General features: G+C 52.6%; 11 protein-coding genes across 11 annotated transcripts; 6 read left to right on the top strand and 5 right to left on the bottom strand.

The window, feature by feature from the left end:
• The first annotated feature begins 32 nt into the window (after positions 1-32).
• On the top strand, positions 33-1,007 carry CC77DRAFT_1026316 (hypothetical protein). Its single transcript, XM_018526236.1, has 4 exons — positions 33-230; positions 304-457; positions 773-796; positions 855-1,007. Exons 1-4 carry the CDS (start codon positions 170-172, stop codon positions 928-930), a joined length of 315 nt encoding a protein of 104 aa, XP_018379326.1. The 5' UTR covers positions 33-169; the 3' UTR covers positions 931-1,007.
• A 149-nt stretch (positions 1,008-1,156) lies between these two features.
• CC77DRAFT_1100449 (hypothetical protein) lies at positions 1,157-2,497 on the bottom strand. Its single transcript, XM_018530071.1, has 2 exons — positions 2,127-2,497; positions 1,157-2,054 (listed from the first exon to the last, which is right to left on the bottom strand). Exons 1-2 carry the CDS (start codon positions 2,140-2,142, stop codon positions 1,366-1,368), a joined length of 705 nt encoding a protein of 234 aa, XP_018379325.1. The 5' UTR covers positions 2,143-2,497; the 3' UTR covers positions 1,157-1,365.
• Positions 2,498-2,677: 180 nt separating this feature from the next.
• On the top strand, positions 2,678-4,277 carry CC77DRAFT_1026314 (MFS general substrate transporter). The gene has a single exon (XM_018526235.1). The coding sequence runs from the start codon at positions 2,794-2,796 to the stop codon at positions 4,240-4,242; it is 1,449 nt and encodes a 482-aa protein (XP_018379324.1). The 5' UTR covers positions 2,678-2,793; the 3' UTR covers positions 4,243-4,277.
• Positions 4,278-4,528: 251 nt separating this feature from the next.
• On the bottom strand, positions 4,529-6,548 carry CC77DRAFT_1100447 (hypothetical protein; the record flags this gene model as incomplete). Its single annotated transcript, XM_018530070.1, has 3 exons — positions 6,466-6,548; positions 5,296-6,305; positions 4,529-5,232 (listed from the first exon to the last, which is right to left on the bottom strand). Exons 2-3 carry the CDS (start codon positions 6,251-6,253, stop codon positions 4,529-4,531), a joined length of 1,662 nt encoding a protein of 553 aa, XP_018379323.1. The 5' UTR covers positions 6,254-6,305; positions 6,466-6,548.
• A 369-nt stretch (positions 6,549-6,917) lies between these two features.
• Positions 6,918-8,174, top strand: CC77DRAFT_591087 (hypothetical protein). Its single transcript, XM_018532385.1, has 3 exons — positions 6,918-7,265; positions 7,313-7,787; positions 7,921-8,174. The coding sequence occupies exons 1-3, from the start codon at positions 7,191-7,193 to the stop codon at positions 8,070-8,072; spliced, it is 702 nt and encodes a 233-aa protein (XP_018379322.1). The 5' UTR covers positions 6,918-7,190; the 3' UTR covers positions 8,073-8,174.
• A 929-nt stretch (positions 8,175-9,103) lies between these two features.
• CC77DRAFT_1100445 (hypothetical protein) lies at positions 9,104-10,610 on the bottom strand (the record flags this gene model as incomplete). The annotated part of the gene is made up of 2 exons (XM_018530069.1): positions 10,191-10,610; positions 9,104-10,136 (listed from the first exon to the last, which is right to left on the bottom strand). The coding sequence occupies exons 1-2, from the start codon at positions 10,424-10,426 to the stop codon at positions 9,104-9,106; spliced, it is 1,269 nt and encodes a 422-aa protein (XP_018379321.1). The 5' UTR covers positions 10,427-10,610.
• Positions 10,611-10,738: 128 nt separating this feature from the next.
• On the top strand, positions 10,739-11,881 carry CC77DRAFT_1036055 (hypothetical protein; the record flags this gene model as incomplete). The annotated part of the gene is made up of 1 exon (XM_018526984.1): positions 10,739-11,881. One exon carries the CDS (start codon positions 10,739-10,741, stop codon positions 11,879-11,881), a length of 1,143 nt encoding a protein of 380 aa, XP_018379320.1.
• Positions 11,823-13,026, bottom strand: CC77DRAFT_591175 (ATP11-domain-containing protein). The gene has a single exon (XM_018532386.1). The coding sequence runs from the start codon at positions 12,904-12,906 to the stop codon at positions 11,899-11,901; it is 1,008 nt and encodes a 335-aa protein (XP_018379319.1). The 5' UTR covers positions 12,907-13,026; the 3' UTR covers positions 11,823-11,898.
• A 211-nt stretch (positions 13,027-13,237) lies between these two features.
• Positions 13,238-16,928, top strand: CC77DRAFT_950047 (centaurin-beta-2; the record flags this gene model as incomplete). Its single annotated transcript, XM_018535294.1, has 5 exons — positions 13,238-13,301; positions 13,379-13,914; positions 13,964-14,030; positions 14,083-15,493; positions 15,542-16,928. 5 exons carry the CDS (start codon positions 13,238-13,240, stop codon positions 16,926-16,928), a joined length of 3,465 nt encoding a protein of 1,154 aa, XP_018379318.1.
• A 481-nt stretch (positions 16,929-17,409) lies between these two features.
• On the top strand, positions 17,410-19,744 carry CC77DRAFT_949978 (eukaryotic translation initiation factor 3 subunit B; the record flags this gene model as incomplete). Its single annotated transcript, XM_018535291.1, has 3 exons — positions 17,410-17,675; positions 17,736-19,284; positions 19,334-19,744. 3 exons carry the CDS (start codon positions 17,410-17,412, stop codon positions 19,742-19,744), a joined length of 2,226 nt encoding a protein of 741 aa, XP_018379317.1.
• On the bottom strand, positions 19,656-21,422 carry CC77DRAFT_590852 (C-3 sterol dehydrogenase/C-4 decarboxylase-like protein). Its single transcript, XM_018532384.1, has 3 exons — positions 20,873-21,422; positions 20,094-20,642; positions 19,656-20,026 (listed from the first exon to the last, which is right to left on the bottom strand). Exons 1-3 carry the CDS (start codon positions 21,341-21,343, stop codon positions 19,988-19,990), a joined length of 1,059 nt encoding a protein of 352 aa, XP_018379316.1. The 5' UTR covers positions 21,344-21,422; the 3' UTR covers positions 19,656-19,987.
• Between the last annotated feature and the right edge of the window lie 470 nt (positions 21,423-21,892).

Genomic DNA, 21,892 nt, shown 5'->3' with positions numbered 1-21,892 from the left:
TGACAAGGGCAACACGGGAATGAGAATTAAACGTGTGAGCTGCTTGAACCCAAGTATCGATTGCATCGCATTTTCTGATTGGAAAACATGAAAACTATCTGTCACGCACATAACACACTACAAATCACAGCCATTTGTTTCAAACTTCTATCATCGATCCCAATCATTTATGCACACCTGTTTGGTTGTGTGCGTTCTTCAGTCCGGTACAATCAGTACAGTTAGTACAACTATAACTGTCAGCCTTCTCTGCGCCATTCCAATCCCTGGTCTCACTGAGCAGGCGCATATGATGCTACGTACTTTATGCAGTCGGTACAGTCAGTACAATTGCGACATCCCTCACAATTATCGCAGCCGGTGCAATTCTGGCAGTAACTGCTACTTTCGCAATCCGTGCAATTCTGACAGTATGTAGAGTCTTTACAGCGCGTACAATTACGACACCCAGTACAGTCTGTACGCAAATTAGTCCGCGGTTGTAGGAGGTGTTTGATAGCAGGAATTGGTCAAGGTGACCGAAGAGACAGATGATTTCCAAGAAGGTGGCATGGAAAAGCCCATACTTTTGCAACCGATACAATTGTGGCACGACGTGTCCTTGCTACAATCGATACAGTTCTTACAATATGAGCAGTCTGAGTAGATAAGCCGCACTCAAATCCCAAGATGTACTGATCATGAGGGCAAGAGTAGGTTGATCACGCCATAACGTGCGGCGTATGGGGCGTGGGATCATGGAATTATGGAAACGCCATTGCTGAGGGCGTACCTTTGCAATCTGTACAGTTTCGGCCTACAATCGTTGATGTGGAGTTAGACTTGAAGTTTTTCGAAGCATGCTACAAACTTACAGTCCTTGCAGCCAGTACAGTTGGTGTTATTATGATTACCGTCGCCAGAGCCCGAGGAAGGTACTGCGCGGAGTGACGATTCACCACAACCCATGTTGAACGTACTTTCTGGGCTTACAATGAGAGAATAAGAGTTCAATAAGACTACGAAGTAGCTTTAGGAGGAAAAGACGTATGGATATGCATAACTTGTTCCCCAGTTTATAGGTGAGGGGACGTGACGGGAAGGGCATGCAGCCACGACGTCATTTCTGACATGCATAGGTATGATAAGCTTGAAAGGCCATTGGTACCGATAAGGCGCCCTTCAACATCAACCTGATATATGATTTACCGATTGGAAACTTGTTAAGATTGTTTAGGCCCTAGCGCCTGAACTAATTACACATTGTGGCTCGAAGGTATAACAGATATTCCTTTGGTGGCGCATCTAGATGACGCCATTAGGCCCGCTGTCTATCGTTTTGGAATTCTTCGAACAAAGATCGCGGGAATGCGGAGTATCTCAGGATCAGGCGTGTTTGTTACGAACTCCGATTTCGTCGACAAGACCACTACAGTTAGAGCAACCAACACATGACCGACAATCATTGCATCTCGAGCAGTCCACCAAATCCGTAGAGTTAGTACAACGACTAGAATTGACGCAATCAGTACAGTCATCGAGCCGACTGGAGTTGACGCAGCCTGTGCAGTTGGTGAGTCTGCTTGAGTTGATGCAACCTGTTGACCTTTCCATTCGACTGCACCCAACATTATTATCGTCCAAGCTTGGAGCTGGTCTTTCCTGAGGCCCAGATGGAGGGGCAGACTGTTGCTGAGGTGGTATTACAGGACTTTGGTGAGGTCGAAGCCTACGAGGTATTTGTGCATCCTGATGGGATGATCGCGGCCGATGATGATCAGGAGGAGAATTTTCTGGCGGTCTCCGTGAATATGCTTCGATTGGATTCTGGTATCCATGATCTTGGAGACCTGTAGGTGAGCCAGCAGCAGATGCTTGTGAAGGTTCAGTTCGATGGAAAGGCCGGACAAGAGGAGTCGAAGGTGCCGTAGACCGATAATCAGGCGCAGGGCTGTATGCTGGAGGAGGTCCAAGCAATTCTGACGAGGCGTCGTTTGGAATGCCAGGACGACCTTGATGATCAGGATAAAGCCCAGCAGGAGGTGGTGTGCCATCGACGCGAGCGCGCTTCCGGGCTGTGTGATATATCAGTCATGCGTCTTAGTTGCTACAATGGCCGTGAATTGAGATAAACGATACACACATACAGTTTTGCTCAGCCATACCGTGAGCTGTGTCGTATAGCCTGGTTGGTCACTTGAAATAGCGGTAGTGGCAAGTCCGTCATAGATGAACATACAAAGGTCCTTCATTAAAGTACACACAAGCATAATCGGACAAACGCAAGTTGTTGTGACACCAGACATCAACTTGCGCGTCAGCAAACCCTGAGAGGATAATTCAAGCAAACCGAAGTAGATGGAATAGCTCTCGAAAGCCAGGAATAGGTTTTCAAGACGTCGTATGGAAACTGGTCTGTCGGTGTTGATCTTGTCGTTCTCAAATCCTGTCCCGTGTCGAAACCTAAATTCCGATTCCCATTTATGTTTCGCTGCACCTCGAACAATGTACTTCTCATCAAGGGCCCATAAGGCTGTACGAGATATCATAGGCGAAGGACTGTTGTGGCGTGGTCGCTACGGCTTCCCATTGTTGGAAAATCAAGTCAGCCACTTCGTCTTTGTACCTAGGTAGTTTAGCGGTAGTCTCGCAATTCGCTGCATGGGGCAATGATGTGCTGTTTCCTTATTTCCGTGACGTGCTCAACAAAATCAACCGTCACCCTTTGCAATCTCTGCCCATCGCGACGTGCAATGCCGCTTCGAACCTGTCTCGTTCTTTATGCTTGCTTGTAATCACGAATAGCAAGTTACAATGACGGACCGAAGTGTCGACGCAGAAAAGCATGCAGACCGGGAAGACCATCCCACCACAAAGACTGTAGATGATGTGCAGCGCAACCTACAGACATGGCCGAGCGCGCACGACGTCGAGATACAAGAAGCCACATTGGACGTCGGAGCCGAAAATCAAGCAGCGCAAAATCCGCAGGTTAAGTCACATCAACCTGCTCTTACACGCATGCTCTCGCGCCGCTCGGCAGCATCGCTTGATCCCGGTCCAGCTCCTGACGGTGGCCTCACAGCTTGGATCCAGGTCCTCTGCACCCACCTGACAATTTTAACCACCTTTGGTTTCTTTACATCATTCGGCGTATACCAAACGTACTACGAAAACACACTCGGAATCTCGCCTTCGACGATATCATGGATTGGTTCCCTCCAGGTCTTCCTGCTTTTCTTCCTTGGTACTTTTACAGGCCGTGCTACGGATGCTGGTCTCTTCCGCCCAGTTTATATCGCTGGCGCATGCTTCCAGATACTTGGCATCTTCACGTTGGCCGAGAGCAAAAGCGTGTGGCACGTCTTTCTCTCCCAGGGCGTGTGTCTAGGCATTGCAAACGGGCTGCAGTTTTGCCCTTCGATGGCCCTGGTATCTACCTACTTTGTCAAGCGTCGTGCCTTTGCGCTCGGCTTCACAGCGCTCGGATCCTGCACTGGCGGTGTCATCTTCCCAGTTATTGTGCAACAATGCTTGCCTAGCTTAGGCTTCCCGTGGACTATACGTATCATTGGCTTCATTATGCTGCTCATGAACGCCATTACCATTGCCTTGTATCGTACACGGCTCCCACCTAGGAAGACTGGCCCGCTAGTGGATTGGGCAAGCTTCAAGGAATTACCCTATGCACTGTACTGCGCTGGCGCCTTTTTCAGTTTCTGGGGCTTATATTTCGCTTTCTTCTACATTGGGAGTTACGCGCGGAATGTCCTTGGCGCCAGTTACCAGCAGAGTATCAACCTGCTTCTCGTGCAGGTTTGCATGGGGTTTGTCTTTCGCCTATTACCTACGTATTATGCTGATAAGATTGGGGGCCTCAACGTTCTTATACCTTTCGCTTTCATCTGTGGTGTCATGATGTTCGCATGGATTGGGATCAAGTCCATAGCTACCTTGTACGTATTTGCTGTCATATACGGAAGTGGAAGCGCCGTTATACAGGCACTTTGGCCGGCCGTGATCGGCAGTATGAGCCGTGAGAAGGACCTGAAAAAGTCAGGTGTGAGGATGGGAATGGCTTTTACCGTCGTGAGCGTGTCAAGTTTCACAGGGCCACCGCTAGCTGGCGCCCTCATCCAAAGTCACAACGGTAGTTATACGTACGCAAATGTCTGGGCGGGTATGTCGTTCATCGTTGGAGGCTGTCTACTACTGGCTACCAGGGTATCTCTGGTGGGCTGGGACTGGAAGGCAAAAGTATAGTGATGGTAGATCTAGTTAAGTTCTTTTTAGACTTTCCGCTCTTTACTCTTTTCTTCTGTTCCTTTCCACCTAGGCTCTGAATCTGCTGCTGTCTTTCTTCTTCCTATTTCTACAAGGTGATGTTATTCACAGAAACGCCCCTTCCTGCCGAAACTAACACATGTGCTTCATACGATCTACAGATCAGTGAGATTCTCAACCTTTGTCATCGTGGAAAGACTTGTGTGCCACGTTCGAGAAAGTTATGCCTTGCTTACTTATTGCTCTGGAAACCGTGCTTGAACTATCAGCCCTTCTTGTCACCTAAAGTAGTGACCCTTGCTAGCAAACCAGGCTGTTCTCTCTCCTTGGTCATTTTTGCATGCCAGTCCGCCTCAACCTTGGCTGAATTCTTCTTGACTCGCGCTGTATTCCATCTCATATAATAGCAGCAGAGTGGGAAAAGGACAGTATCTGCCATAACCCAAGCGAATAGAATGCCAAAATTTAAGCCGACGCGCGGATGTAGATCGAACAAGATGGATCGTGTGAGCTCTACGACGTTGTGCATAGGCCATCCATAACCCCAGCGATAAAAGCCTGGAGCTAGCTCAAGGGCGTAGAAGCCAGTTGCTACATTGCTGATAACCCAGAAAATCAACCACAAGGCTGTCCAAGGAGTTCCCAGAAGCATAGCCATATTCTCGCTGGCCAAACCAAACGCGATCATACCGATCCAGTTGCCCATCCAATATACCAAGAAGGTGCCGCTGCCGTATGCGTTGGGATTATCGGCAGGTTGATCGTGGGCTGCTTTGGGCCGGTCCATAGGCATGAGAAAGGCGAGGCTGACGAAAGAATAGACGAGTGAAAGCAGAAAGTAAGATGCGACAGTTGCAACGTAGCGCCACACGATGAGCTGGTAGAAGTGCAGCGGTGGATGACCTCTAGGTGTGAGGTACTTTAGATGAATGGGTAGAAAGAACGTAAAGCTGAAAAAGGAGATGATGACTAGATATCGTCGATTGAGTCAGCGTATGTTTCGAGTGTTGTTTTTACGAGGAAATCACTAACTTAAGTAGATCAGGCCTATACTGACCGCGGGTGTCGCGATAGGTGGTCCAAAGGGACGCAGATCATAGACTGTGAATTCGATGCCCGGGGTAAGAGCTTGGGGCGAAACGTCGACGTGCATGTCGATAACTGAAACGTTGTTCTCGAGGAGATGTGCGATCCACGCGCGACCGAAATCAGTCACGACACGCTTTTGGAGCGTGTTCATACTGGGTACGATATAAGTCGAGAACGTAGTCTGATCACGCGCAGAGTTATAAGTGATCTGGCAAGCGCCCAACGGATCGTAACTCGTGTTGCCCTGCCTCACTGCAGCCTCGAGCATTGCTGTTGCATTGGGGTTGATCACGACGGCTGCCCAGGCGTGGAAGTCGTAAACACTGTCTCGTACTTTGAGTGGATCGTTGTCAAAGTCCCCGGGTGGAGCAAAAGTATAACCCGGCACCACACCACCGTCATCAACGATGTTGCGAATGGCCTGAGTAACGAATGGACCGACGAAAGGTGTGATTTCTGTATAAGGCGGTTGACCGTCGAAGTCGACAACCCAGACGCTCAGGTTTGTAACATTCGCCTTCTGACGGAACAAAGCACCCCAAAAGAGACACAAGAAAATCATGATGGCGACGGCGAGGATCAGGTTGGTGCGGAGCCAGAGTTTGATGACGTGTAGTCTGACACCAGCCATGGACGAGTGGAAGAATCCAACAGGCTTCTGATCGAATTCGATTCGGCGGCTGCTCTTCGTGCGGTCACGCTGTAGTACCGTCGGCCTTACTAAAGCAGAGTTGATGGCGTGGTTCGTCTCGCGCTCGAAGGGGGCGGCCTGCTGCTGTACGCGAGCGGAGTCGGTTGTTGTGAGCACATGCTCTCCAATGTCTGACTCGTTGGACGAGCTGGAGTCATATCCGTGGTGATACTGCGGAGCAATCTGGCAACCAAGCATGGGATTAGACATTTTGAGCGCCGTAAGGATTTACAGACGACGCTTCAGTTGTTCTTAATATGTCCTGAGGCCGTGGCCGTTAGTGCTGCTGAGGGTTGCTGACTGATCACTCTAAACTCACTAGTGTCTAAGTTTTGCCCATGAACAATGCTTGGTCATCGCCAGGGCTGACTTAGCCACTGATATCTGTGCCAGATGGTACGCTGGAATGACAAACGACTTACCAAAGGACTTGCTAAACGAAAGGGGGACTGGAATCATGGGAGGCGCCTCAGCTGTCGCATGAGCACCTACCTTCACCCAAGCATCTGCCTTCGCCTAGGCATCTGCTGCTGCCTGAGCTTCTACCAAGCTGTTAGCACGAACGGCGAATTGCTAATGCAATGTCGCTCCTCATCTTGAGCCCCCAATGGTCGCTCAGGTTGTCCCTCACGAAGCATTAGGATGTAAAGGTAAAAGGATCAATAGACGTAGAGCAAATGAGAGTAGAGCAGAAATAAAACTGAAGTGGAGTAGAAGGTAAGAGAGTCAAAGTTGTCTGCTTTTGGGTTCAAGTACGAGGTGGGAGTGCTCAAGGATGAGAGAGATTCGCGAGGTAACGCAGACTCATGCGAGAGCGTTTGTGAGGCGACGTACACTACATTAAGGTTACCATCCAACGATGTTCCGTCCCTGCTCAATTGCCTTTCAATTCATTACATTGAGCGTGTAGTAGAGATGGAAGTATTGCTCGAGTGGCGGGTTATACGGGTTGCACTCCAAGTTTGGCTGACATAAGCCCCGTTGAACGGAGGGAAACAACTGGCCGCGGTTTCGCGACGCAATACGCGCCCCATGCCCACTGCGCAACGCTCGTTATGACGGACACCTATACATGTGGCAACCTTCGCATTTGCACAGTACCTAACCGTCGGTACTTACTGCTCTACGCATTTACAAAAAAGGGGGCATGTTGGATAGAGAACCCAGGGGTGGTCGCGGCTTCCGACGCGGCAAAGGACTGGGTAGAGGCAAGACACAGATAGTACGATACAGCCAAGTCGCGGGAAACATCGCTAAGTTGTATCGCAGTGGGAGTGGGAATCATACACACCTGGCGCTGAAGTCTACGAACAGCTATGGCGCGTTCGCAAGGAGCCTGCAATCGTTACCGCACGGCTTCCTGACGACTGCCCCATACCGAATGCGCGAACACGAATACTCTACCGTCGGCAGACCGAGGATGCTATAAAGCGAGAGCGATACGCTGTAGAGATAACACACATCAGCCAACCTGAAAACAGACATGATAGCATTGATCGCACGGAGGTTGAGGATGTGGACTTTACACGTATCATGCAGTACGTGTCTCCGGCCGAACTGGAGCGCTATGAAACAGAGCAGTTCAGACTCGAGGCAGAGGCCGAGGCAGTCGCGATACGCACAGAAGCTGAGGATCTAGCACGTCGACAACTGCATAAGAATACAAAGCTACCAAGCAACAACAGAGGAAGTCGTATGCTCAGTGGGCTGGAACTTCCTGTCATTTTGCCCACAAGAGCTAGAGGTAGGCTCAGAAGAAGTCGCGGAAGAGGTAGGAGAAGAACGAGAGATCTGGTATTCGATTCTCGGCAGCTTGAGGATGAGACACATGAAGAGTTGGTGGACAGCGAGACTCATTGCCTAACCGACTACACTAGACAGCCAATTCAGACATCTTCCGGTGTGGCCCGTTCAGCCTTTGTTGCCAACAGCGCCCTGCCTGTATCATCAATACCAACGAGACTTTCTACTTCTCTTCCTCAGCAGGGACATACAGGGCTTTCGGATCCGAATAAGGACGTGGGCCTAGCCCGGGCTAGCCGCGATGCAAAGCCTCTGTCCAACACCTCAGACGACATGCTTCTACACACACCGCTTCTCTTTGATCAGTCGTCGACTACAGTGTCTAACTCAGATGACACTATACCTGCACATCCGCCGCCGCATCACGAATCCAATGACGACGTGGACAACGATACTATACACATGCACACAGTGTCGTCAGACAGCCATTCACTTGAGTATAGCACGAAAGACGAGGAAGATGCAGAGGGCGCAGAAGAGTACGTGGTTGAAGCCATCGTTAATCACTTTCAGGAGGATAGGAAGAAGTACTACCTCGTCAAATGGGATGGATATGAAGATAGTCACGATTGGCTTCCCGAAGAAGATCTTGAGGGTGCGGCGGATTTGGTCGCTGAATACAACGAGCGACTTGGAGGCAAAAACAAAAAAGTAAAGTTGAGATAGTGTGAGCTGCGATTGAAACTCCACTTCCATCTCCACCGCGACGTCTTAGTGCGGCGACGAGAACATCGATCTTTTCAGTTTTCATGGCAAGCATGAAGGACTCACAGTTCACTCCGCTGTAAACCCCTATCGTCGCAAATGCTCTATGTCTGTGTTCAATGCAGATGTATCAATGCTCTTCGCGGACATATGCTATCGTTGACAGAATTGATCTTCAAATCACTTTTCATATTGTCTCTTACAATCACCCGTCTTCTCTTCTTATTTGTTTTTTAGCTTTTGAAAGTGAACGTCATGGTGACCCAGTCGTGCGTCGATGATCCATGCCATTGTAATCACATCCTAGCAGACATACCCGTGGAACATGTGTACAGAAGAATCTCCGAATGATTTATTCTACATGCGTGATCATCATATCTTCACTGGGTCTCAGTGTACATGTTGTATACAGAAATAAAATTGATGACAAGATTAATAATACAGGTGAAAGTTCTCGAGAAAGTAATATTCGCGGACGACGCCTGCGTCTGTTATGTTCGTTGCAAGGTCGTTTGGTTGCGATCGACACGATGACATGGCTGGAACAGAGCTTCACCTGTGTGTCTTAAGCATCTTGCCTGCACGCTTGACTGTGTGGGTCAAATCAGAAGCCAGGCTCTGCTTTCTTTTGCCAGTTGTCTTAGTGCGTGAACTTTCTTCCGGGCCTGTAATGTGCCATTCCTGCGTCAACTGAGTGGAAATTTCCTTATCGTCTTGGATCATATACTCCAACATATCCTCCGATATATCCTCTCCGACTTCCGCTTTTGAGGGCTGTTGTGAGAGTTGAGTGGAAATTTCCTCATCGTCTTGGAACATATCCTCTGGTATATCCTGTCCGACTTCCGCTTTTGAAGGCTGCTGTAAGAGTTGAGTGGCTATCTCTTTGTCGTCTTCGAGAGATGCACCAATATCGTCTAGCACTTGAGCCGGCATTACAGAAGAAGTAGGCTCAATTTTGACGTTGGTAGAGGGTTTTTCTGAGCCAGACTCCGATAGTGGTGGGCTCAATGGAGGGTGATCAAGACTGGATTGGTAATTGCCGACGGGAGGAACCATGTGTGAGTCGTTGGACATTTCTGGTTTGACGAACTTGTTCCCAGGACGAGGTGATAGAAGCAAAGCTGAATCTTTCCGCGCCCTAGATTCTTGCCGCGAACCATTGACCTGACGGTCTCGGCGTGGTTTAGACGGTAGTCGTCGCAATTCCTGCAAATCCTGCAGAAAAGGGCATAAGAATTCGCTCTTCTTTGCGTATTTTAGATAAATTGGGTTTTCCCTTGTGTAGTCGCGGAAGATGAGTGGATCCGAGAAGGTTCTGATTGTTTCTCCCGTACGGAACACATCAACGAAATCTAGAATGTTGACGTACGGTGGATCTTTTAGTTCGTCTATACACTCTTGGATGAGGCTGTGTGCCCTCTTCCCTGTCTGTTCACACACTCTTTGGTATATGAGTAACTTTTGGCCATCATCCAGGCGAATTTGGCCCCTGGGATGGTTCACTTGCCGATAATGGAGGCCTTCGGGAAGGTAATGATATATAATCTCGTCGCGAATCGCATCGACACAGGCTTCATTCTTTCTTTTCCGGTTGAGCCCTTGGGAGCTTGCAAATAGGCCAAATTATTGCTTAAACGAATTAGACGGCTGCGGTATGAAGCTGCCCTGCTTTATAAAGGCGCGATTGAATACTCGTATGTCGTCATCTGGTACACGGCCGACGTCGAGCATATGCTCTACGGCGAACTTCAGGTTAGGGAACGTCTTGACCTTGGAGCCTGGAAAGCCGATGACTTGCTGCTGTGCCTCTTCAAAGGAGTTGTACAAGCCAGGCCTTTTGCCTCGAGTCACAGCGTGGTACTTTTTAACCATGATGACAGGCAGGAATAAGCGTCATTGCTATATTGGGATGGAGAGTATGTATGAAGGATGCGATATCGCGCTGCAAACGCGTCGCAAGGCGTCAAGAGTATATATGGATAGAAGTTATGAGAAGGCAGAAATGACACGTTGGCACAGTTCGAGTCAGATGCGGTTTCGTGTCGTCAGGGTGTAGATGCTTTTGCGGGACGAGCAAGGGGGCGCGCATCGCTTTGCGCGGAACCGAGGCATTCTGAACTACCGGTAGTGAAGTGACACATGAACACGGCCTCTTCAGCACGCTGCAACAACATAGACATGAACATGGCCTCTCCAACACGCTACGCCTACCCCTTCGCCGCTTCCCCTGACATCATCCGGTCACACCAGAAAGACGCCTACTTCTCTGGTGTGCTGCTGGACCAGCTATCGACACTCTTGCGCAAGCTCTATGGCGCGCGCATCGCGCACACGTACGCATCCGAGACGCGAGTCCTCGGAGAGCTACTCTATCTCGGTCTCACCACACTGATAGGAAACCGGACACTAGGCGAAGAATACACAGATATTGTTCAGGTGGAGAGCGAAAGCGGACGACTGCCGGCTCTGGGACGGAGAGCGGGATACATACTAAGCTGCATATTGGGGCCATATCTGCTTGGAAGAGCATTGCCAGCCTTTAGACGAAGAGTGCGCGCAAAACTCGAGGCGAATCTGCGATGGTACGCGCGACAGCAAGCACGAGCACAGCAAGAGGCACAGGAGAATGGGAGCAAAGCACGGATAGGACGGCCTCTTGGTATGCGCCTGCAGAACTACATACTCGAAAACCTCGATACCATCACGTCGCCGTCGCCCGTCTACGCCCTCTCTCTGGCGACATTCTACTTTTCCGGGAGTTACTACCACCTCTCGAAGCGCATATGGGGCCTAAGATACATCTTCACGCGACAGGTGCCCGAGGGCGATAACCGCGCTGGCTACGAAGTCCTGGGTGTGCTACTAGTGTTACAAATGGCGGTACAGGCATATCTACATTTACACAATACTGTCACATCGTCGACGGCGGCGGCGGGTGGTGGCCATCCGCAAGGCACGTCAGCCATTGTAGGTGGCGGTGCGGAAGTCTCCCTGGACCCCAATGCCTACAGCGCCAACAACGCGTTGCTGTTCGACGCGGCATCTGCCCTCCCTACAGCGGCGCCATCGGACGTACAAAAGTGGACACACACACCTGCGTTGGAAAAAGCAAGATATGAGCTGGAGAACGAGGAGACAATGGGATGGATTGGTGGTGGCAATCGGAAATGCACGCTTTGCCTGGAAGAGATGAAGGATCCGAGTGTGACGACGTGTGGGCATGTCTTCTGTTGGACGTGTATAGGGGACTGGGCGCGGGAAAAGCCCGAATGTCCACTCTGCAGGCAGACGTGTCTAGTGCAGCATGTGCTCCCGCTCCGAGGGTAGATGGGCGGCATGTAGAATTACAATATCTTCTCGGCCTCATCAATCAGTCGCTCTACCTGAAATGCGCTGTCTCCACGAGTGAACATGTTGAGCAGTTCGCTGCGTCCCTTGCCCTCTTCCGTCTGCACGTAGAACTTCTGCATGCACATGACGAGCCATCTGGCCTCGTCAACGCTCACGCCTCTGTTCTCGATGACCAGGCCCTGGCCCAGAACCAGGTTGTGGCTCTCGGCGAGCTCCTGGTGGAATGTGATGGTGGTGTGCGGACTCGCGAACTCGCCTCTCAGCTTGAATTCTGCCAGCGTTGTGAACATCAGCGTGGTGGTGTCAAGGTGCGGGTGGGAGAACTGTAGATAGTGTAGCTCGGCAGCCTGCTGCGTCTGGGGCTGTTCCGGTGACGCGGACGAGGCATCGGCGGGTATCTCGCGGGGGACGGGGAGCACGAAGGAGGGGTGTTGCTTTGCGCTGCGGAGGAGTTGGGCAAAGGTCGTGGCCGGAACAGCGAAATGGACGCTCTGTGGATTGGCAGCGTGCCGTAGGCGCCACAGGGCCTGGACTTCTTTCTCGGGGAGAGTCTTGACTTTGTCGAGGTCGAGGAAGGAATTGAGCGTCTTGACGCCTGGCGGGGGCGCGGAGGGAGAGCCTGAAGCAGAGGGCGGCGGAGGAGGCGACGGCCAAGGGCTCTTTGGTTGCTGTTGGTGTTGGGATTGTGGGGTTGTAGCTGTGGTTGTGGTTGTTTCTGGTGGCGGCGTCAATGGACCGGTTGCGCCGGGCACAATGGCCTGCTTCCTCAGCTCCTCGATCTTGTCCTTGTACTGCTCCTTGAGCTCGTCGAGGTCCTTGAGGCCCTTTTCGCGCGCCTTGTGCTCGAGCTTCTCCTTGTACTTGGCGAGGATGCGCTCCTGGGAGTCGTGTGTGACGAGAAAGCGCACATCCTGGACGCGGGCAAAGCGGCGTTGGGTAGCGCGGGGGTTGACGAGGGGCTGGCGCAGAGCATGGCGCAGCGTGGGGATGCGCAACGGCATGTTGGATGTACTGTGGACAAGTTTTGAGGCGGCGGTGGTACATGCGGCTTTTGCAATGGGGACGGAATGCACTAAAGAAGCGGGGCCCAAATGCAGGGACGGGAACGTTTACCTAGGCGGCATGGGCTGCTTTGTCTACTGCACTACGCTTCTGTAACGTTGTATCCTACCCGACATATCTACCCCATATCCACCCCATATCGTATACCCGTAGTCTCGTCTGCCCGCGCCCGTCATCCATGCAGAACCCGCCCTCGCTGCACACGACCCGTCGGCCCCTCTCCTCGTCGTCGCCCGAGACCTCGTCCTCGACGGGCTGCTGCTAGCGGGCATGGGTGCAGTTCACAGCAAGTCCAGCGATGCAGGCGACCTCTATCTGCGCGACCAGACTCGATGTAAGCTTCGACTTGCGCCTGTCCCTTGTCCCCCTCGACCATTGCCTCGGCCGCGCTCTGCTAACACGACCCCCCAGTCTCGGTGGCCTCGCTCAACATCACCAATGCCCGCAACCGCACGCTTCTCAACATCTCGCCCAATGCCTTCCCCGCCACCCGCTATGCTGCCAGGCGCGACTTTGGCGACGACAGCGTCGTCGAGTACATCCAGGACCCCGAGCCAGCCCACCACCAGGACGGCCCCCCAGCCTTCCTCCTGCGCCTGCCCAACGACGAGGAACTGACCTTCAACTTCACCTTCATCCTGCGCCAGCACCTCGCAGTTCCCACCAGCTACAGCGCCAGCACCGCCTCCCACGTCGCCCCCACCGGCCTGGTCGACACCAACATCAATGGCTTGACCTTTATCTTCGCCCCGAGCTCAAAGGACCTGGACAACCTCGTCACGCGCGAGTTCCACGCCAACCCCAACCTCCACAAGAACCCTCAGGTCGAGCTGGTCGGCGACTACTCCACCGGCGGCCATTCGTCGGTTCAGTTCCAGTGGTCGTGGAAATGGACGCCGCCCCGCACCCCAGAGTCGCGTGGTGGGGGCTGGCGCACAAGCTGCAGTGTGTGTATACCATCCCCTCTCTGTAGCCGCGCCTGCTGATATCCTCTAGTTTGTCGAGTATGACCAGCGCGCACACCGGCTCGAGACGCTGGCGAGCTTTACATTCTGGGTCCAGAGTCCGTATCCTCACCCCCGTTCCATCCCCAACATGCCCGCTGACCACTCCAGACACGGCGCGCCAGCTGCAGAGCCCAAAGTCGCCTTCACCGCGCCTTGAACTTGGCGTCCCTCCCCGACTGCGCGTGCCCTCGGCACAATCGATAGAGTCACGAGTGAGCGACTCCGCGGGCGAAGACCGCGAGTGGGACAACATACCCCCGAGATCGCCAATCTGTGAGCCCATTCCCGAGCATAGCCTGGGCCTCATACCAAGCCAGACGACCACTCTGTCAAGCGGGAGTGCGCCGGTGAAGCTCGACGTGTCGCGTCCGGGCGAGGATCTCAGTCAGACCGACGATGGGCCGCTATTCCGCGCCACGATGAAGTCGCTCGAACAGAAGACGGGCAACATGCGCACAAGATGGAAGAAGGTTCTCAAACGCGCCGAGTCAGCCATGGAAGCTCAAGTGGCATGCAACAATGCCATGGCCGACCTCATGGACGCACTCAGAGAAGCCTCGTCGTCCAATGCAAACGCAGTGCAGCCGGCTATTGATCACTACTTCGACAAGATTGCCAAGGAGATCCTGGGATACGAAAAGTCAAACACCACCAACATTCAAAAACTCATTATTGATCCCATATACAAGCTTTACAACATCGACATCAAGCAGGCCGAGACAAAGCGGAAAGACTTTGAGGAGGAGAGCAAGGACTACTACCAGTATCTGGGAAGATACCTTGGGCAACGACAGGACTCACTGAAAGAGAAGAAACGCGCAGAGACCGATTCCAAATACCAAGCAAAGAGGCGGAACTTCGAACTGAAGCGCTTCGACTACTCGTCCTTTATGCAGGATCTGCACGGGGGCCGGAAAGATCAAGAAGTCCTCTCCCATCTCACGCGATATGCCGATGCCCAGGCCAAGCGCTACCTAGAGACTGCAAAGAAGATCGAGACCATGTTGCCACATCTAGAGGCCCTGAGTTGCGAGGTGAAAGAAGCAGACAAGGAGTTTCAGATTCAGAGGACCGAAAGAGAGGAGAAGAGGCGAGCACTCGAGACGATCAAGAAGACTTTCGACGATGTGCCTGCGCCTTCGCTCACTTCTCCCGCGGCATCATCGAGTAGCGTACCCCGGACAATGTCAAGATCCGACCCAGAGCCGCCTCCTGGCCGCAAGGGTAGCCTTGTGCCCATGTTCCAGAGTACAGTCATGCCTCCTCAGACTATCTCATCTACAAGCATTCCCTCCTCAATAGCATTACCACAAAGCCCTGAGGCTACCAAAGCGACTCTAGCCATGGTGGCGTCACAGCCGGACAAGTTCAAAGGAATCAGAGACCTTGAAGAAAAGGATCCTGCTGCAATGGCCGAAGCTGGTTCAGGCGCACATCGCAAAGAAGGTCTTTTGTGGGCACTGAGCAGGCCTGGAAGCCATGTGGATCCCAAGGGCTTGAACAAGCAAGCCTGGCACAAGTGAGTACATTTTGTCGAAACTGAATGAACGATGCTGACAATGTCCAGATTCTGGATCGTGCTTGATCAGGGCAGACTCTCAGAGTATACCAACTGGAAGCAAAGTCTGGAGCTCCATATGGAGCCAATCGACCTTCGCATGGCTTCGGTAAGGGAAGCGCGTAACGCGGACCGTCGGTTTTGTTTCGAAGTCATCACCCCACAATACACTCGAGTGTATCAGGCAACCAACGAAGAAGACATGAAGTCATGGATCAGTGCAGTCAACAATGCTTTGCAGACAGCCGTTGAGGCAGCAGGAAAGCCCGACCGGCCATCAACCGACTCGCTGCCTGGACAAACACATCGCGACATCGCGTCAGTGCTTACCGGCAAGAGTCCATCAATGTCAAGCCATCGCAACACATACGGCTCCAAGGCACCCGCGCGACATGCTACAGTGGGCGATCGGCCTGGCGGTTACCGACGAGAAGAGACGTTTGGCGACGAAGGCAAGCTGCTCAAGCAAGTACGAGATGCGGATGCTGGCAACAAGATGTGCGCGGATTGCGGTACTGAGATCAAAGTTGATTGGGTTTCCATCAATCTCGGCATCATCATCTGTATTGAGTGCAGTGGTATCCATCGGTCACTAGGCACGCACATCACAAAGGTCCGCTCTTTAACGTTGGACGTTACGTCCTTTACTCCCGATATCATCGAGATACTGCTCAAGGTCGGCAACCGCATCAGCAATGCTATCTGGGAAGCAAGGCTAGACCCAGGGCTGAAGCCAGGGCCAATGTCGACAAGAGAGCAAAGGCTGCACTTCATCACGTCAAAGTATGCTGATCGGGCATTCGTGGCACCCATAACACCAAACATGTCACACTATGCAAATCCAGAGGAGACGCTGTTAGCGTCGGTTAAGAAAAACGACATCCAGAACGTACTCTACGCGCTGGCACTCCGAGCGAATGCCAATGCGCGCGATCGGTCACGAGGCACACACGCAGTATTTCTCGCGCTTGCAGCCGCCGACCCAGCATCGCCTTCAGCGACAGCATCACCTGCAAGCTCTCCAGGCTCAGCCACTCGCCCAGGCACAGCACAGCCTACCCGCAAAGCCTTCCCCGTCGCTGAGCTACTGTTGCAAAACGGCGCAGAATTACCGATGCTGCCTGCACCCATCCCGCTTGGGCACTCGGCACGAAGCTATCTTGACTTCAAGACAGAGCAACGTGCGGGCAAACGTCCAGCACCTATGGTGGGAAGTCAGCCCCCACCCAACGTAGAAAAACTGCCGTCCTTGCCGCCTATCATGGCAGGCAACGGCAGCTCTCCATCAGAACGGGCGCGTGAACGGGACGCACGACTGCAAAAGCGAGTCTCGGCAAGCGGAAGGTTGGTCAAAACCCCGAACATGGATTTGGGTGAAGGTAAGCGCGGCTCGTAGGGCTAGCTGATGCTTATTTGTTTTCTGTTCTTCTAGCGTATACCTTCCCTGGGCGGCGTGTGGACTTGTGCGATGGGCGTCAACGGGTTGAAGACGTTGCCATCGACGCGACGAGGAGATGAGTGCAATCTAGTCCAGGTTGGATGGAGGCGCAGTGCTGTTGGGAATGCGTGTATGTGTGGCCTTTGATGCATTGTACCATGTTCGCAGTGAACGGCGATTGGCTTGTTCTTCTGAGAGTCAGAGTTGACTCAGCGACCTTGGAGTCATATTTTTTGGCGTGCTGTGTGTATAGTGTAATGAGTAATGGCAGAGCATGAGAGTCACGACGTTGTGAGATGCAAAGGCTGTGAGCCGGAATAGCGGTCCTTAACGACCCCACTACCACTACCGTGTCTGTGCGCGAAACCAAAATTACTTTGAAAGTTATAACCGCACGCACCCCGCCGCCACAACTGCGAACGCACTCACTACCGCAATCATGGCGTCCGCATACTCGAACCTGCCCATGGACGGCGACGACGAATTCGACGAGAGCCAAATCGACTTTACCGACATCGAAGACCAGTTCCAGGTGCGGCTCGACGAGGGGCTCGATGCCTTTGTCGTGATCGATGGATTGCCCATAGTCCCCGAGGACAGCAAGGCCAAGCTCGTCAAGTTTGTGCTGAGGAAGCTGAACAGCGTGGGCAAGGTCAAGGACGACGGCGTGCACATGCCCGTCGGCGAGGCAGGCAAGACGGAAGGGTATGTTGCATCTGGCGCCGCGGGCAATGGCAGACTGGACCTAGGCTGACGGCATCACAGATATGCCTTTGTCGAATACAGCGCACCCGCAGAGGCGGTCGCGGCCGTCAAGCAGCTGAACGGAACTGCGCTCGACAAGAAACACACCATGGCTGTCAACAAGCTCACCGACATCGACCGCTACGGCAAGGAGGGCCGCATCGACGAGGAATACCACGCACCCGAGATCCCGCCATTTGAGCAGAAGGAGCACCTGAGGTGGTGGCTAGGCGACGCCGACAGCCGCGATCAGATGGCCATGTACCGCCAGGAGAAGGTTGGCGTGTTCTGGAACGAAAAGGAAGACCAGCCCGAGCAGGTTGTCGACCGCGAGAACTGGACCGAGTCCTTCATCCAGTGGTCGCCCCAGGGAACCTACCTCACCTCCATGCACGCCCAAGGTGTCCAGCTGTGGGGTGGCAAGGCATGGAGCAGGCAGAAGCGATTCGCCCATCCCGGCGTCAATCTCGTCGACTTCTCGCCCAGCGAAAAGTACCTCACCACCTGGTCCCACCGCCCACTCCAGGTCGACGAGAACCACCCGGTCCCATCGCTCTCGCTCGAGGAGGACGGCAAGAACTACATTATCTGGGACATCGCCACAGGCAAGCCCCTGCGCTCCTTTGCGACCATCGATGTACCCGGTGGCACCGACGCCGATGGTAACCCCGTCAAGAAGAAGCTGCAGTGGCCGACATTCAAGTGGTCTTCCGACGACAAGTATGTCGCACGTATGACCCAGGGCCAATCCATCTCCATCTACGAGCTGCCGCGCATGAACCTTCTCGACAAGACCTCGGTCAAGATCGAGGGCGTCATGGACTTTGAATGGGCTCCAGCAACACCCCGGAGAGAAGGTATCAAGACATACGAGCAGCTCTTCTGCTACTGGACACCCGAGCTCGGTAGCAATCCCGCCAAGGTCGGTCTCATGTCCGTTCCCTCAAAAGAGATTGTGCGCACGCGAAATCTGTTCAACGTCTCTGATGCGAAGCTGCACTGGCAATCCGAAGCTGCCTACGTCTGTGTCAAGGTCGACCGCCACTCCAAGTCCAAGAAGTCCCTCGCCACCAACCTGGAGATCTTCCGTGTCCGCGAAAAGGGTGTGCCTGTTGAAGTCGTCGATTCGATCAAGGACACTGTTATCAACTTTGCCTGGGAACCCAAGGGCAACCGCTTCGTGCTCATCACCACTGGCGAAGTCATTCAGGGCGCTGCTGTGGGTCCCAAGACTGCCGTCTCTTTCTTCGCCCCCGAGAAGCTCAAGGGCGGCGCACCTGGCAACTTCCGTCACATCCGAACCATTGACAAGAAGAACAGCAACGCCATCTACTGGTCACCCAAGGGACGATTCGTTGTTGTCGCCGCTCTCCAGTCTCAGCAGTCTTTTGAACTCGAGTTCTGGGACATGAGCTTCGACAGGCCCAAGGAGGAGTCTGAGAAGGGTGACAAGGAAGTTAACGCCAACCTGCAGCTCATGGATACAGCCGAGCACTACGGTGTAACCGACATTGAGTGGGACCCTACCGGCCGCTACGTCGCCACCGTTGCCAGTGCTTTCCGTCATCGCGTATGTATCTTTACCGTCACGTCCTTTTGCTTCTGCTAACACCCACTAGATGGAGAACGGTTATCACCTCTATGACTTCAAGGGTACACTCCTCCGCGAAGAAGCCATCGAAGGCTTCAAGCAGCTCCTCTGGCGCCCACGCCCCCCGACCCTTCTCTCTAAGGAGGAGCAGGCCGAAATTCGCAAGAACCTGCGCAACTACTCCAAGGTCTTTGATGAGCAAGACGTCGCCAAGAAGAGCTCCGCCAACAAGGCTGTGGTGGAAGCTCGTCGCGAGATGCTAGATGAGTGGCGCAGATGGCGCGAGGAGGTCACTGAGAGGTTGCGCGACGAAGGAGCCGACCTCGAGCTGGCAACCCTCAAGGGAGAGACGCCTGGTCAGGCGGATGATGGGCACCAGGAAGAGATTGAGGAGATTGTAGAGGAGATCATCGATGAGACCGAAGAGGTCGTGAATTAGGTAGTTGAATGAGTAGAGACGAGTATGATAGTAACTCGAATGAACTTGCTGGGAAATGATTTCCCGAACCATACAACCTATGACGAACAATGGCATACGATGATTCATCTCAACACGTTCTTTTTACAACAATCGTGAATGCAACAGCTCTTGCATCACTCATCCCTTATCGGAGAGAGAAAGGTTCAGACGGTCGATTTCATATGACACAACCACGCTCACTATGGCCCGGTGTGTCTTGGATTAATTCTTCCTCCTTCCTCCCAACTTCGCCTTGTAATGCTAGACCAAGTTAGCATTCCTTGCTCTTCACATCCGCTCGACCTACGCAGTTTTTGCTTCAACTTACCTCACAGCTGATTCTCAAACCCTCTTCCAAGCCGACTCGAGGTTTGTAACCCAACAACAATCTTGCTTTTGAAATACTGACATAGCGATCGCGACATCCGTCACTCACAATACCCCGACTAAGCACTCCTTCTGTCCCCGTCATCCAACTAACCCATTCAGCACAGTAACCCAAACACCACGTCAACCCTTCCGGAACTCTAACGTGGAACCTTGGAACATGACCGAATTCCTTCCATACTGCTAGACACAAGGCCCTCGCTGTGACAGGCTCGCCATTGGTAATGAACATGGCTTCACCAGCAGCAGTTTGCGAATTTAGCAGATTGCCGACGGCGAGGACATGTGCGTCTGCTACGTTTTCTATATAAACAAAATCTTGCAGGTTGGTTCCTGTGCCTAGGATGAAGGGCGTTTGGTACGCTGAGATACACGAGTGTATTGTGGGGATGCACACGGTGTCATTGCGGCCAAAGATGGGGGCCGAACGCAGAGCACAAGTCGCGAAGTCGTGCGTATTTGCGGAAAGAACAATGGATTCTGCGAGTGCCTACTACGAGTGAGTTTCTGCTTCTTCTTTTCCATTCCTTTCCAAAGTTTGGGTAGATGATTTTGAATGAGAGATGTTACGGTGGCTAGGAGGCAGTACTTCATGTGAGCGAAATGAATAGTTGAGAACTTCTGGTGTGAAAACTGGCATGAAACAAGGTGATTCAAGAGAGAACAGGCGCTTTCCAAGGAACAGTCAAGGGAAACACAACAAAAGAGGAAATCAGTTACCTTGCTCTGTCCGTAGCTCGTGTGCACACCACCTGTGGGCCAACGTTCATCTACGTTCCTGAAATCGCGATCCAATTCATCCAGAACAACAGTCACACTACTCGTGTACACAAAAGCCTTTGCACCACACTCCCTGCTTGCTTCAACAACATTCCTTGTTCCCTCGACGTTGATCTTGAAGATGGCGTCTTTGCCCCGCATGGAGTATCGCTTCGTGCCTAGAGGGAAGACACCCACTGTGTGAATGACGACAGCAGGTCGAGCTTCGGAAAAAACACTGGACAGAGAAGATGAGTCCATGATGTTGCAGCGGACATAGCGTACGCTATTGGTGAAGGTGTCGCTGCCAAGCGAGGGCGGATTGACGTCTATGACCGTGATGGAGTATCTCTTGCTGCGTAAGAGTGCGGAGACGATGGCAGTACCTAGGAATCCACAGCCGCCTGTCACCAGAACGCGGGTTGGATCCATTTCTTGACGTTTGAGGAATCCTCAGAGACGCTGTGTGTGGTGCAGATTAGTGTTGTTGACGTCGGACGCGTTTCTTTCTTTGAGCGCATTCCAGTCGATCTGTCTTAACAGCATGGAAGCATAGAGCTTCGTATTTGCAGTATCTGCAGCGGATCCACTCATACGACCGCGTACGGTTGTTGTTGGTAGGATGTGACGTCGGGTCTATGAGAGAGTAAGACATGACGAGGCGCGTGTCGCATCCAAGCATTGCCCAATGCTTTCCCGCTGGATGTCTCGCGCAAAAATGCACTTCCACGAGACATTTCAAGTAAGGAACTATGCATGTTCCGCACTAGAACCAAACAAGAATGAACTAGGTAGTGATTGTTGGACTGTATGAATTTGTGCAGGTTATCGCCTGAACCCGGTCCCATCGTTGGTGTCCGGGCAAATGATCTTGACTGCGGCGTAAATCAGCACAATTGGTATCCTCCAACTACGACACATAATATTTACCACAAAATATTTGAACTCCGGACAAACGAAACACTTGAGCACGTATGGTTT

The sequence above is a fragment of the Alternaria alternata genome (assembly GCF_001642055.1).
Source record: "Alternaria alternata strain SRC1lrK2f unplaced genomic scaffold CC77scaffold_37, whole genome shotgun sequence".
NCBI classification, from domain to species: Eukaryota; Fungi; Ascomycota; class Dothideomycetes; order Pleosporales; family Pleosporaceae; genus Alternaria; species Alternaria alternata.
The sequence above is the reverse complement of the archived record's forward strand: the minus strand, read 5'-3'. Positions and strand labels throughout refer to the sequence as shown.

Coding starts and splice junctions, on each gene's coding strand:
- CC77DRAFT_1026316 (XM_018526236.1), top strand. CDS start 170: ATGCACACCTGTTTGGTTGTGTGCGTTCTTCAGTCCGGTACAATCAGT. Junction 231..303: donor AATCAGTACAGTTAGTACAA/CTATAACTGTCA, acceptor GATGCTACGTAC/TTTATGCAGTCGGTACAGTC. Junction 458..772: donor ATTACGACACCCAGTACAGT/CTGTACGCAAAT, acceptor CTGAGGGCGTAC/CTTTGCAATCTGTACAGTTT.
- CC77DRAFT_1026314 (XM_018526235.1), top strand. CDS start 2,794: ATGACGGACCGAAGTGTCGACGCAGAAAAGCATGCAGACCGGGAAGAC.
- CC77DRAFT_591087 (XM_018532385.1), top strand. CDS start 7,191: ATGTTGGATAGAGAACCCAGGGGTGGTCGCGGCTTCCGACGCGGCAAA. Junction 7,266..7,312: donor GTAGAGGCAAGACACAGATA/GTACGATACAGC, acceptor GTTGTATCGCAG/TGGGAGTGGGAATCATACAC. Junction 7,788..7,920: donor TTTGCCCACAAGAGCTAGAG/GTAGGCTCAGAA, acceptor CGACTACACTAG/ACAGCCAATTCAGACATCTT.
- CC77DRAFT_591175 (XM_018532386.1), bottom strand. CDS start 12,906: ATGCCGTTGCGCATCCCCACGCTGCGCCATGCTCTGCGCCAGCCCCTC.
- CC77DRAFT_590852 (XM_018532384.1), bottom strand. CDS start 21,343: ATGGATCCAACCCGCGTTCTGGTGACAGGCGGCTGTGGATTCCTAGGT. Junction 20,643..20,872: donor CGAGCTACGGACAGAGCAAG/GTAACTGATTTC, acceptor CACTCGTAGTAG/GCACTCGCAGAATCCATTGT. Junction 20,027..20,093: donor GTTTGAGAATCAGCTGTGAG/GTAAGTTGAAGC, acceptor AACTTGGTCTAG/CATTACAAGGCGAAGTTGGG.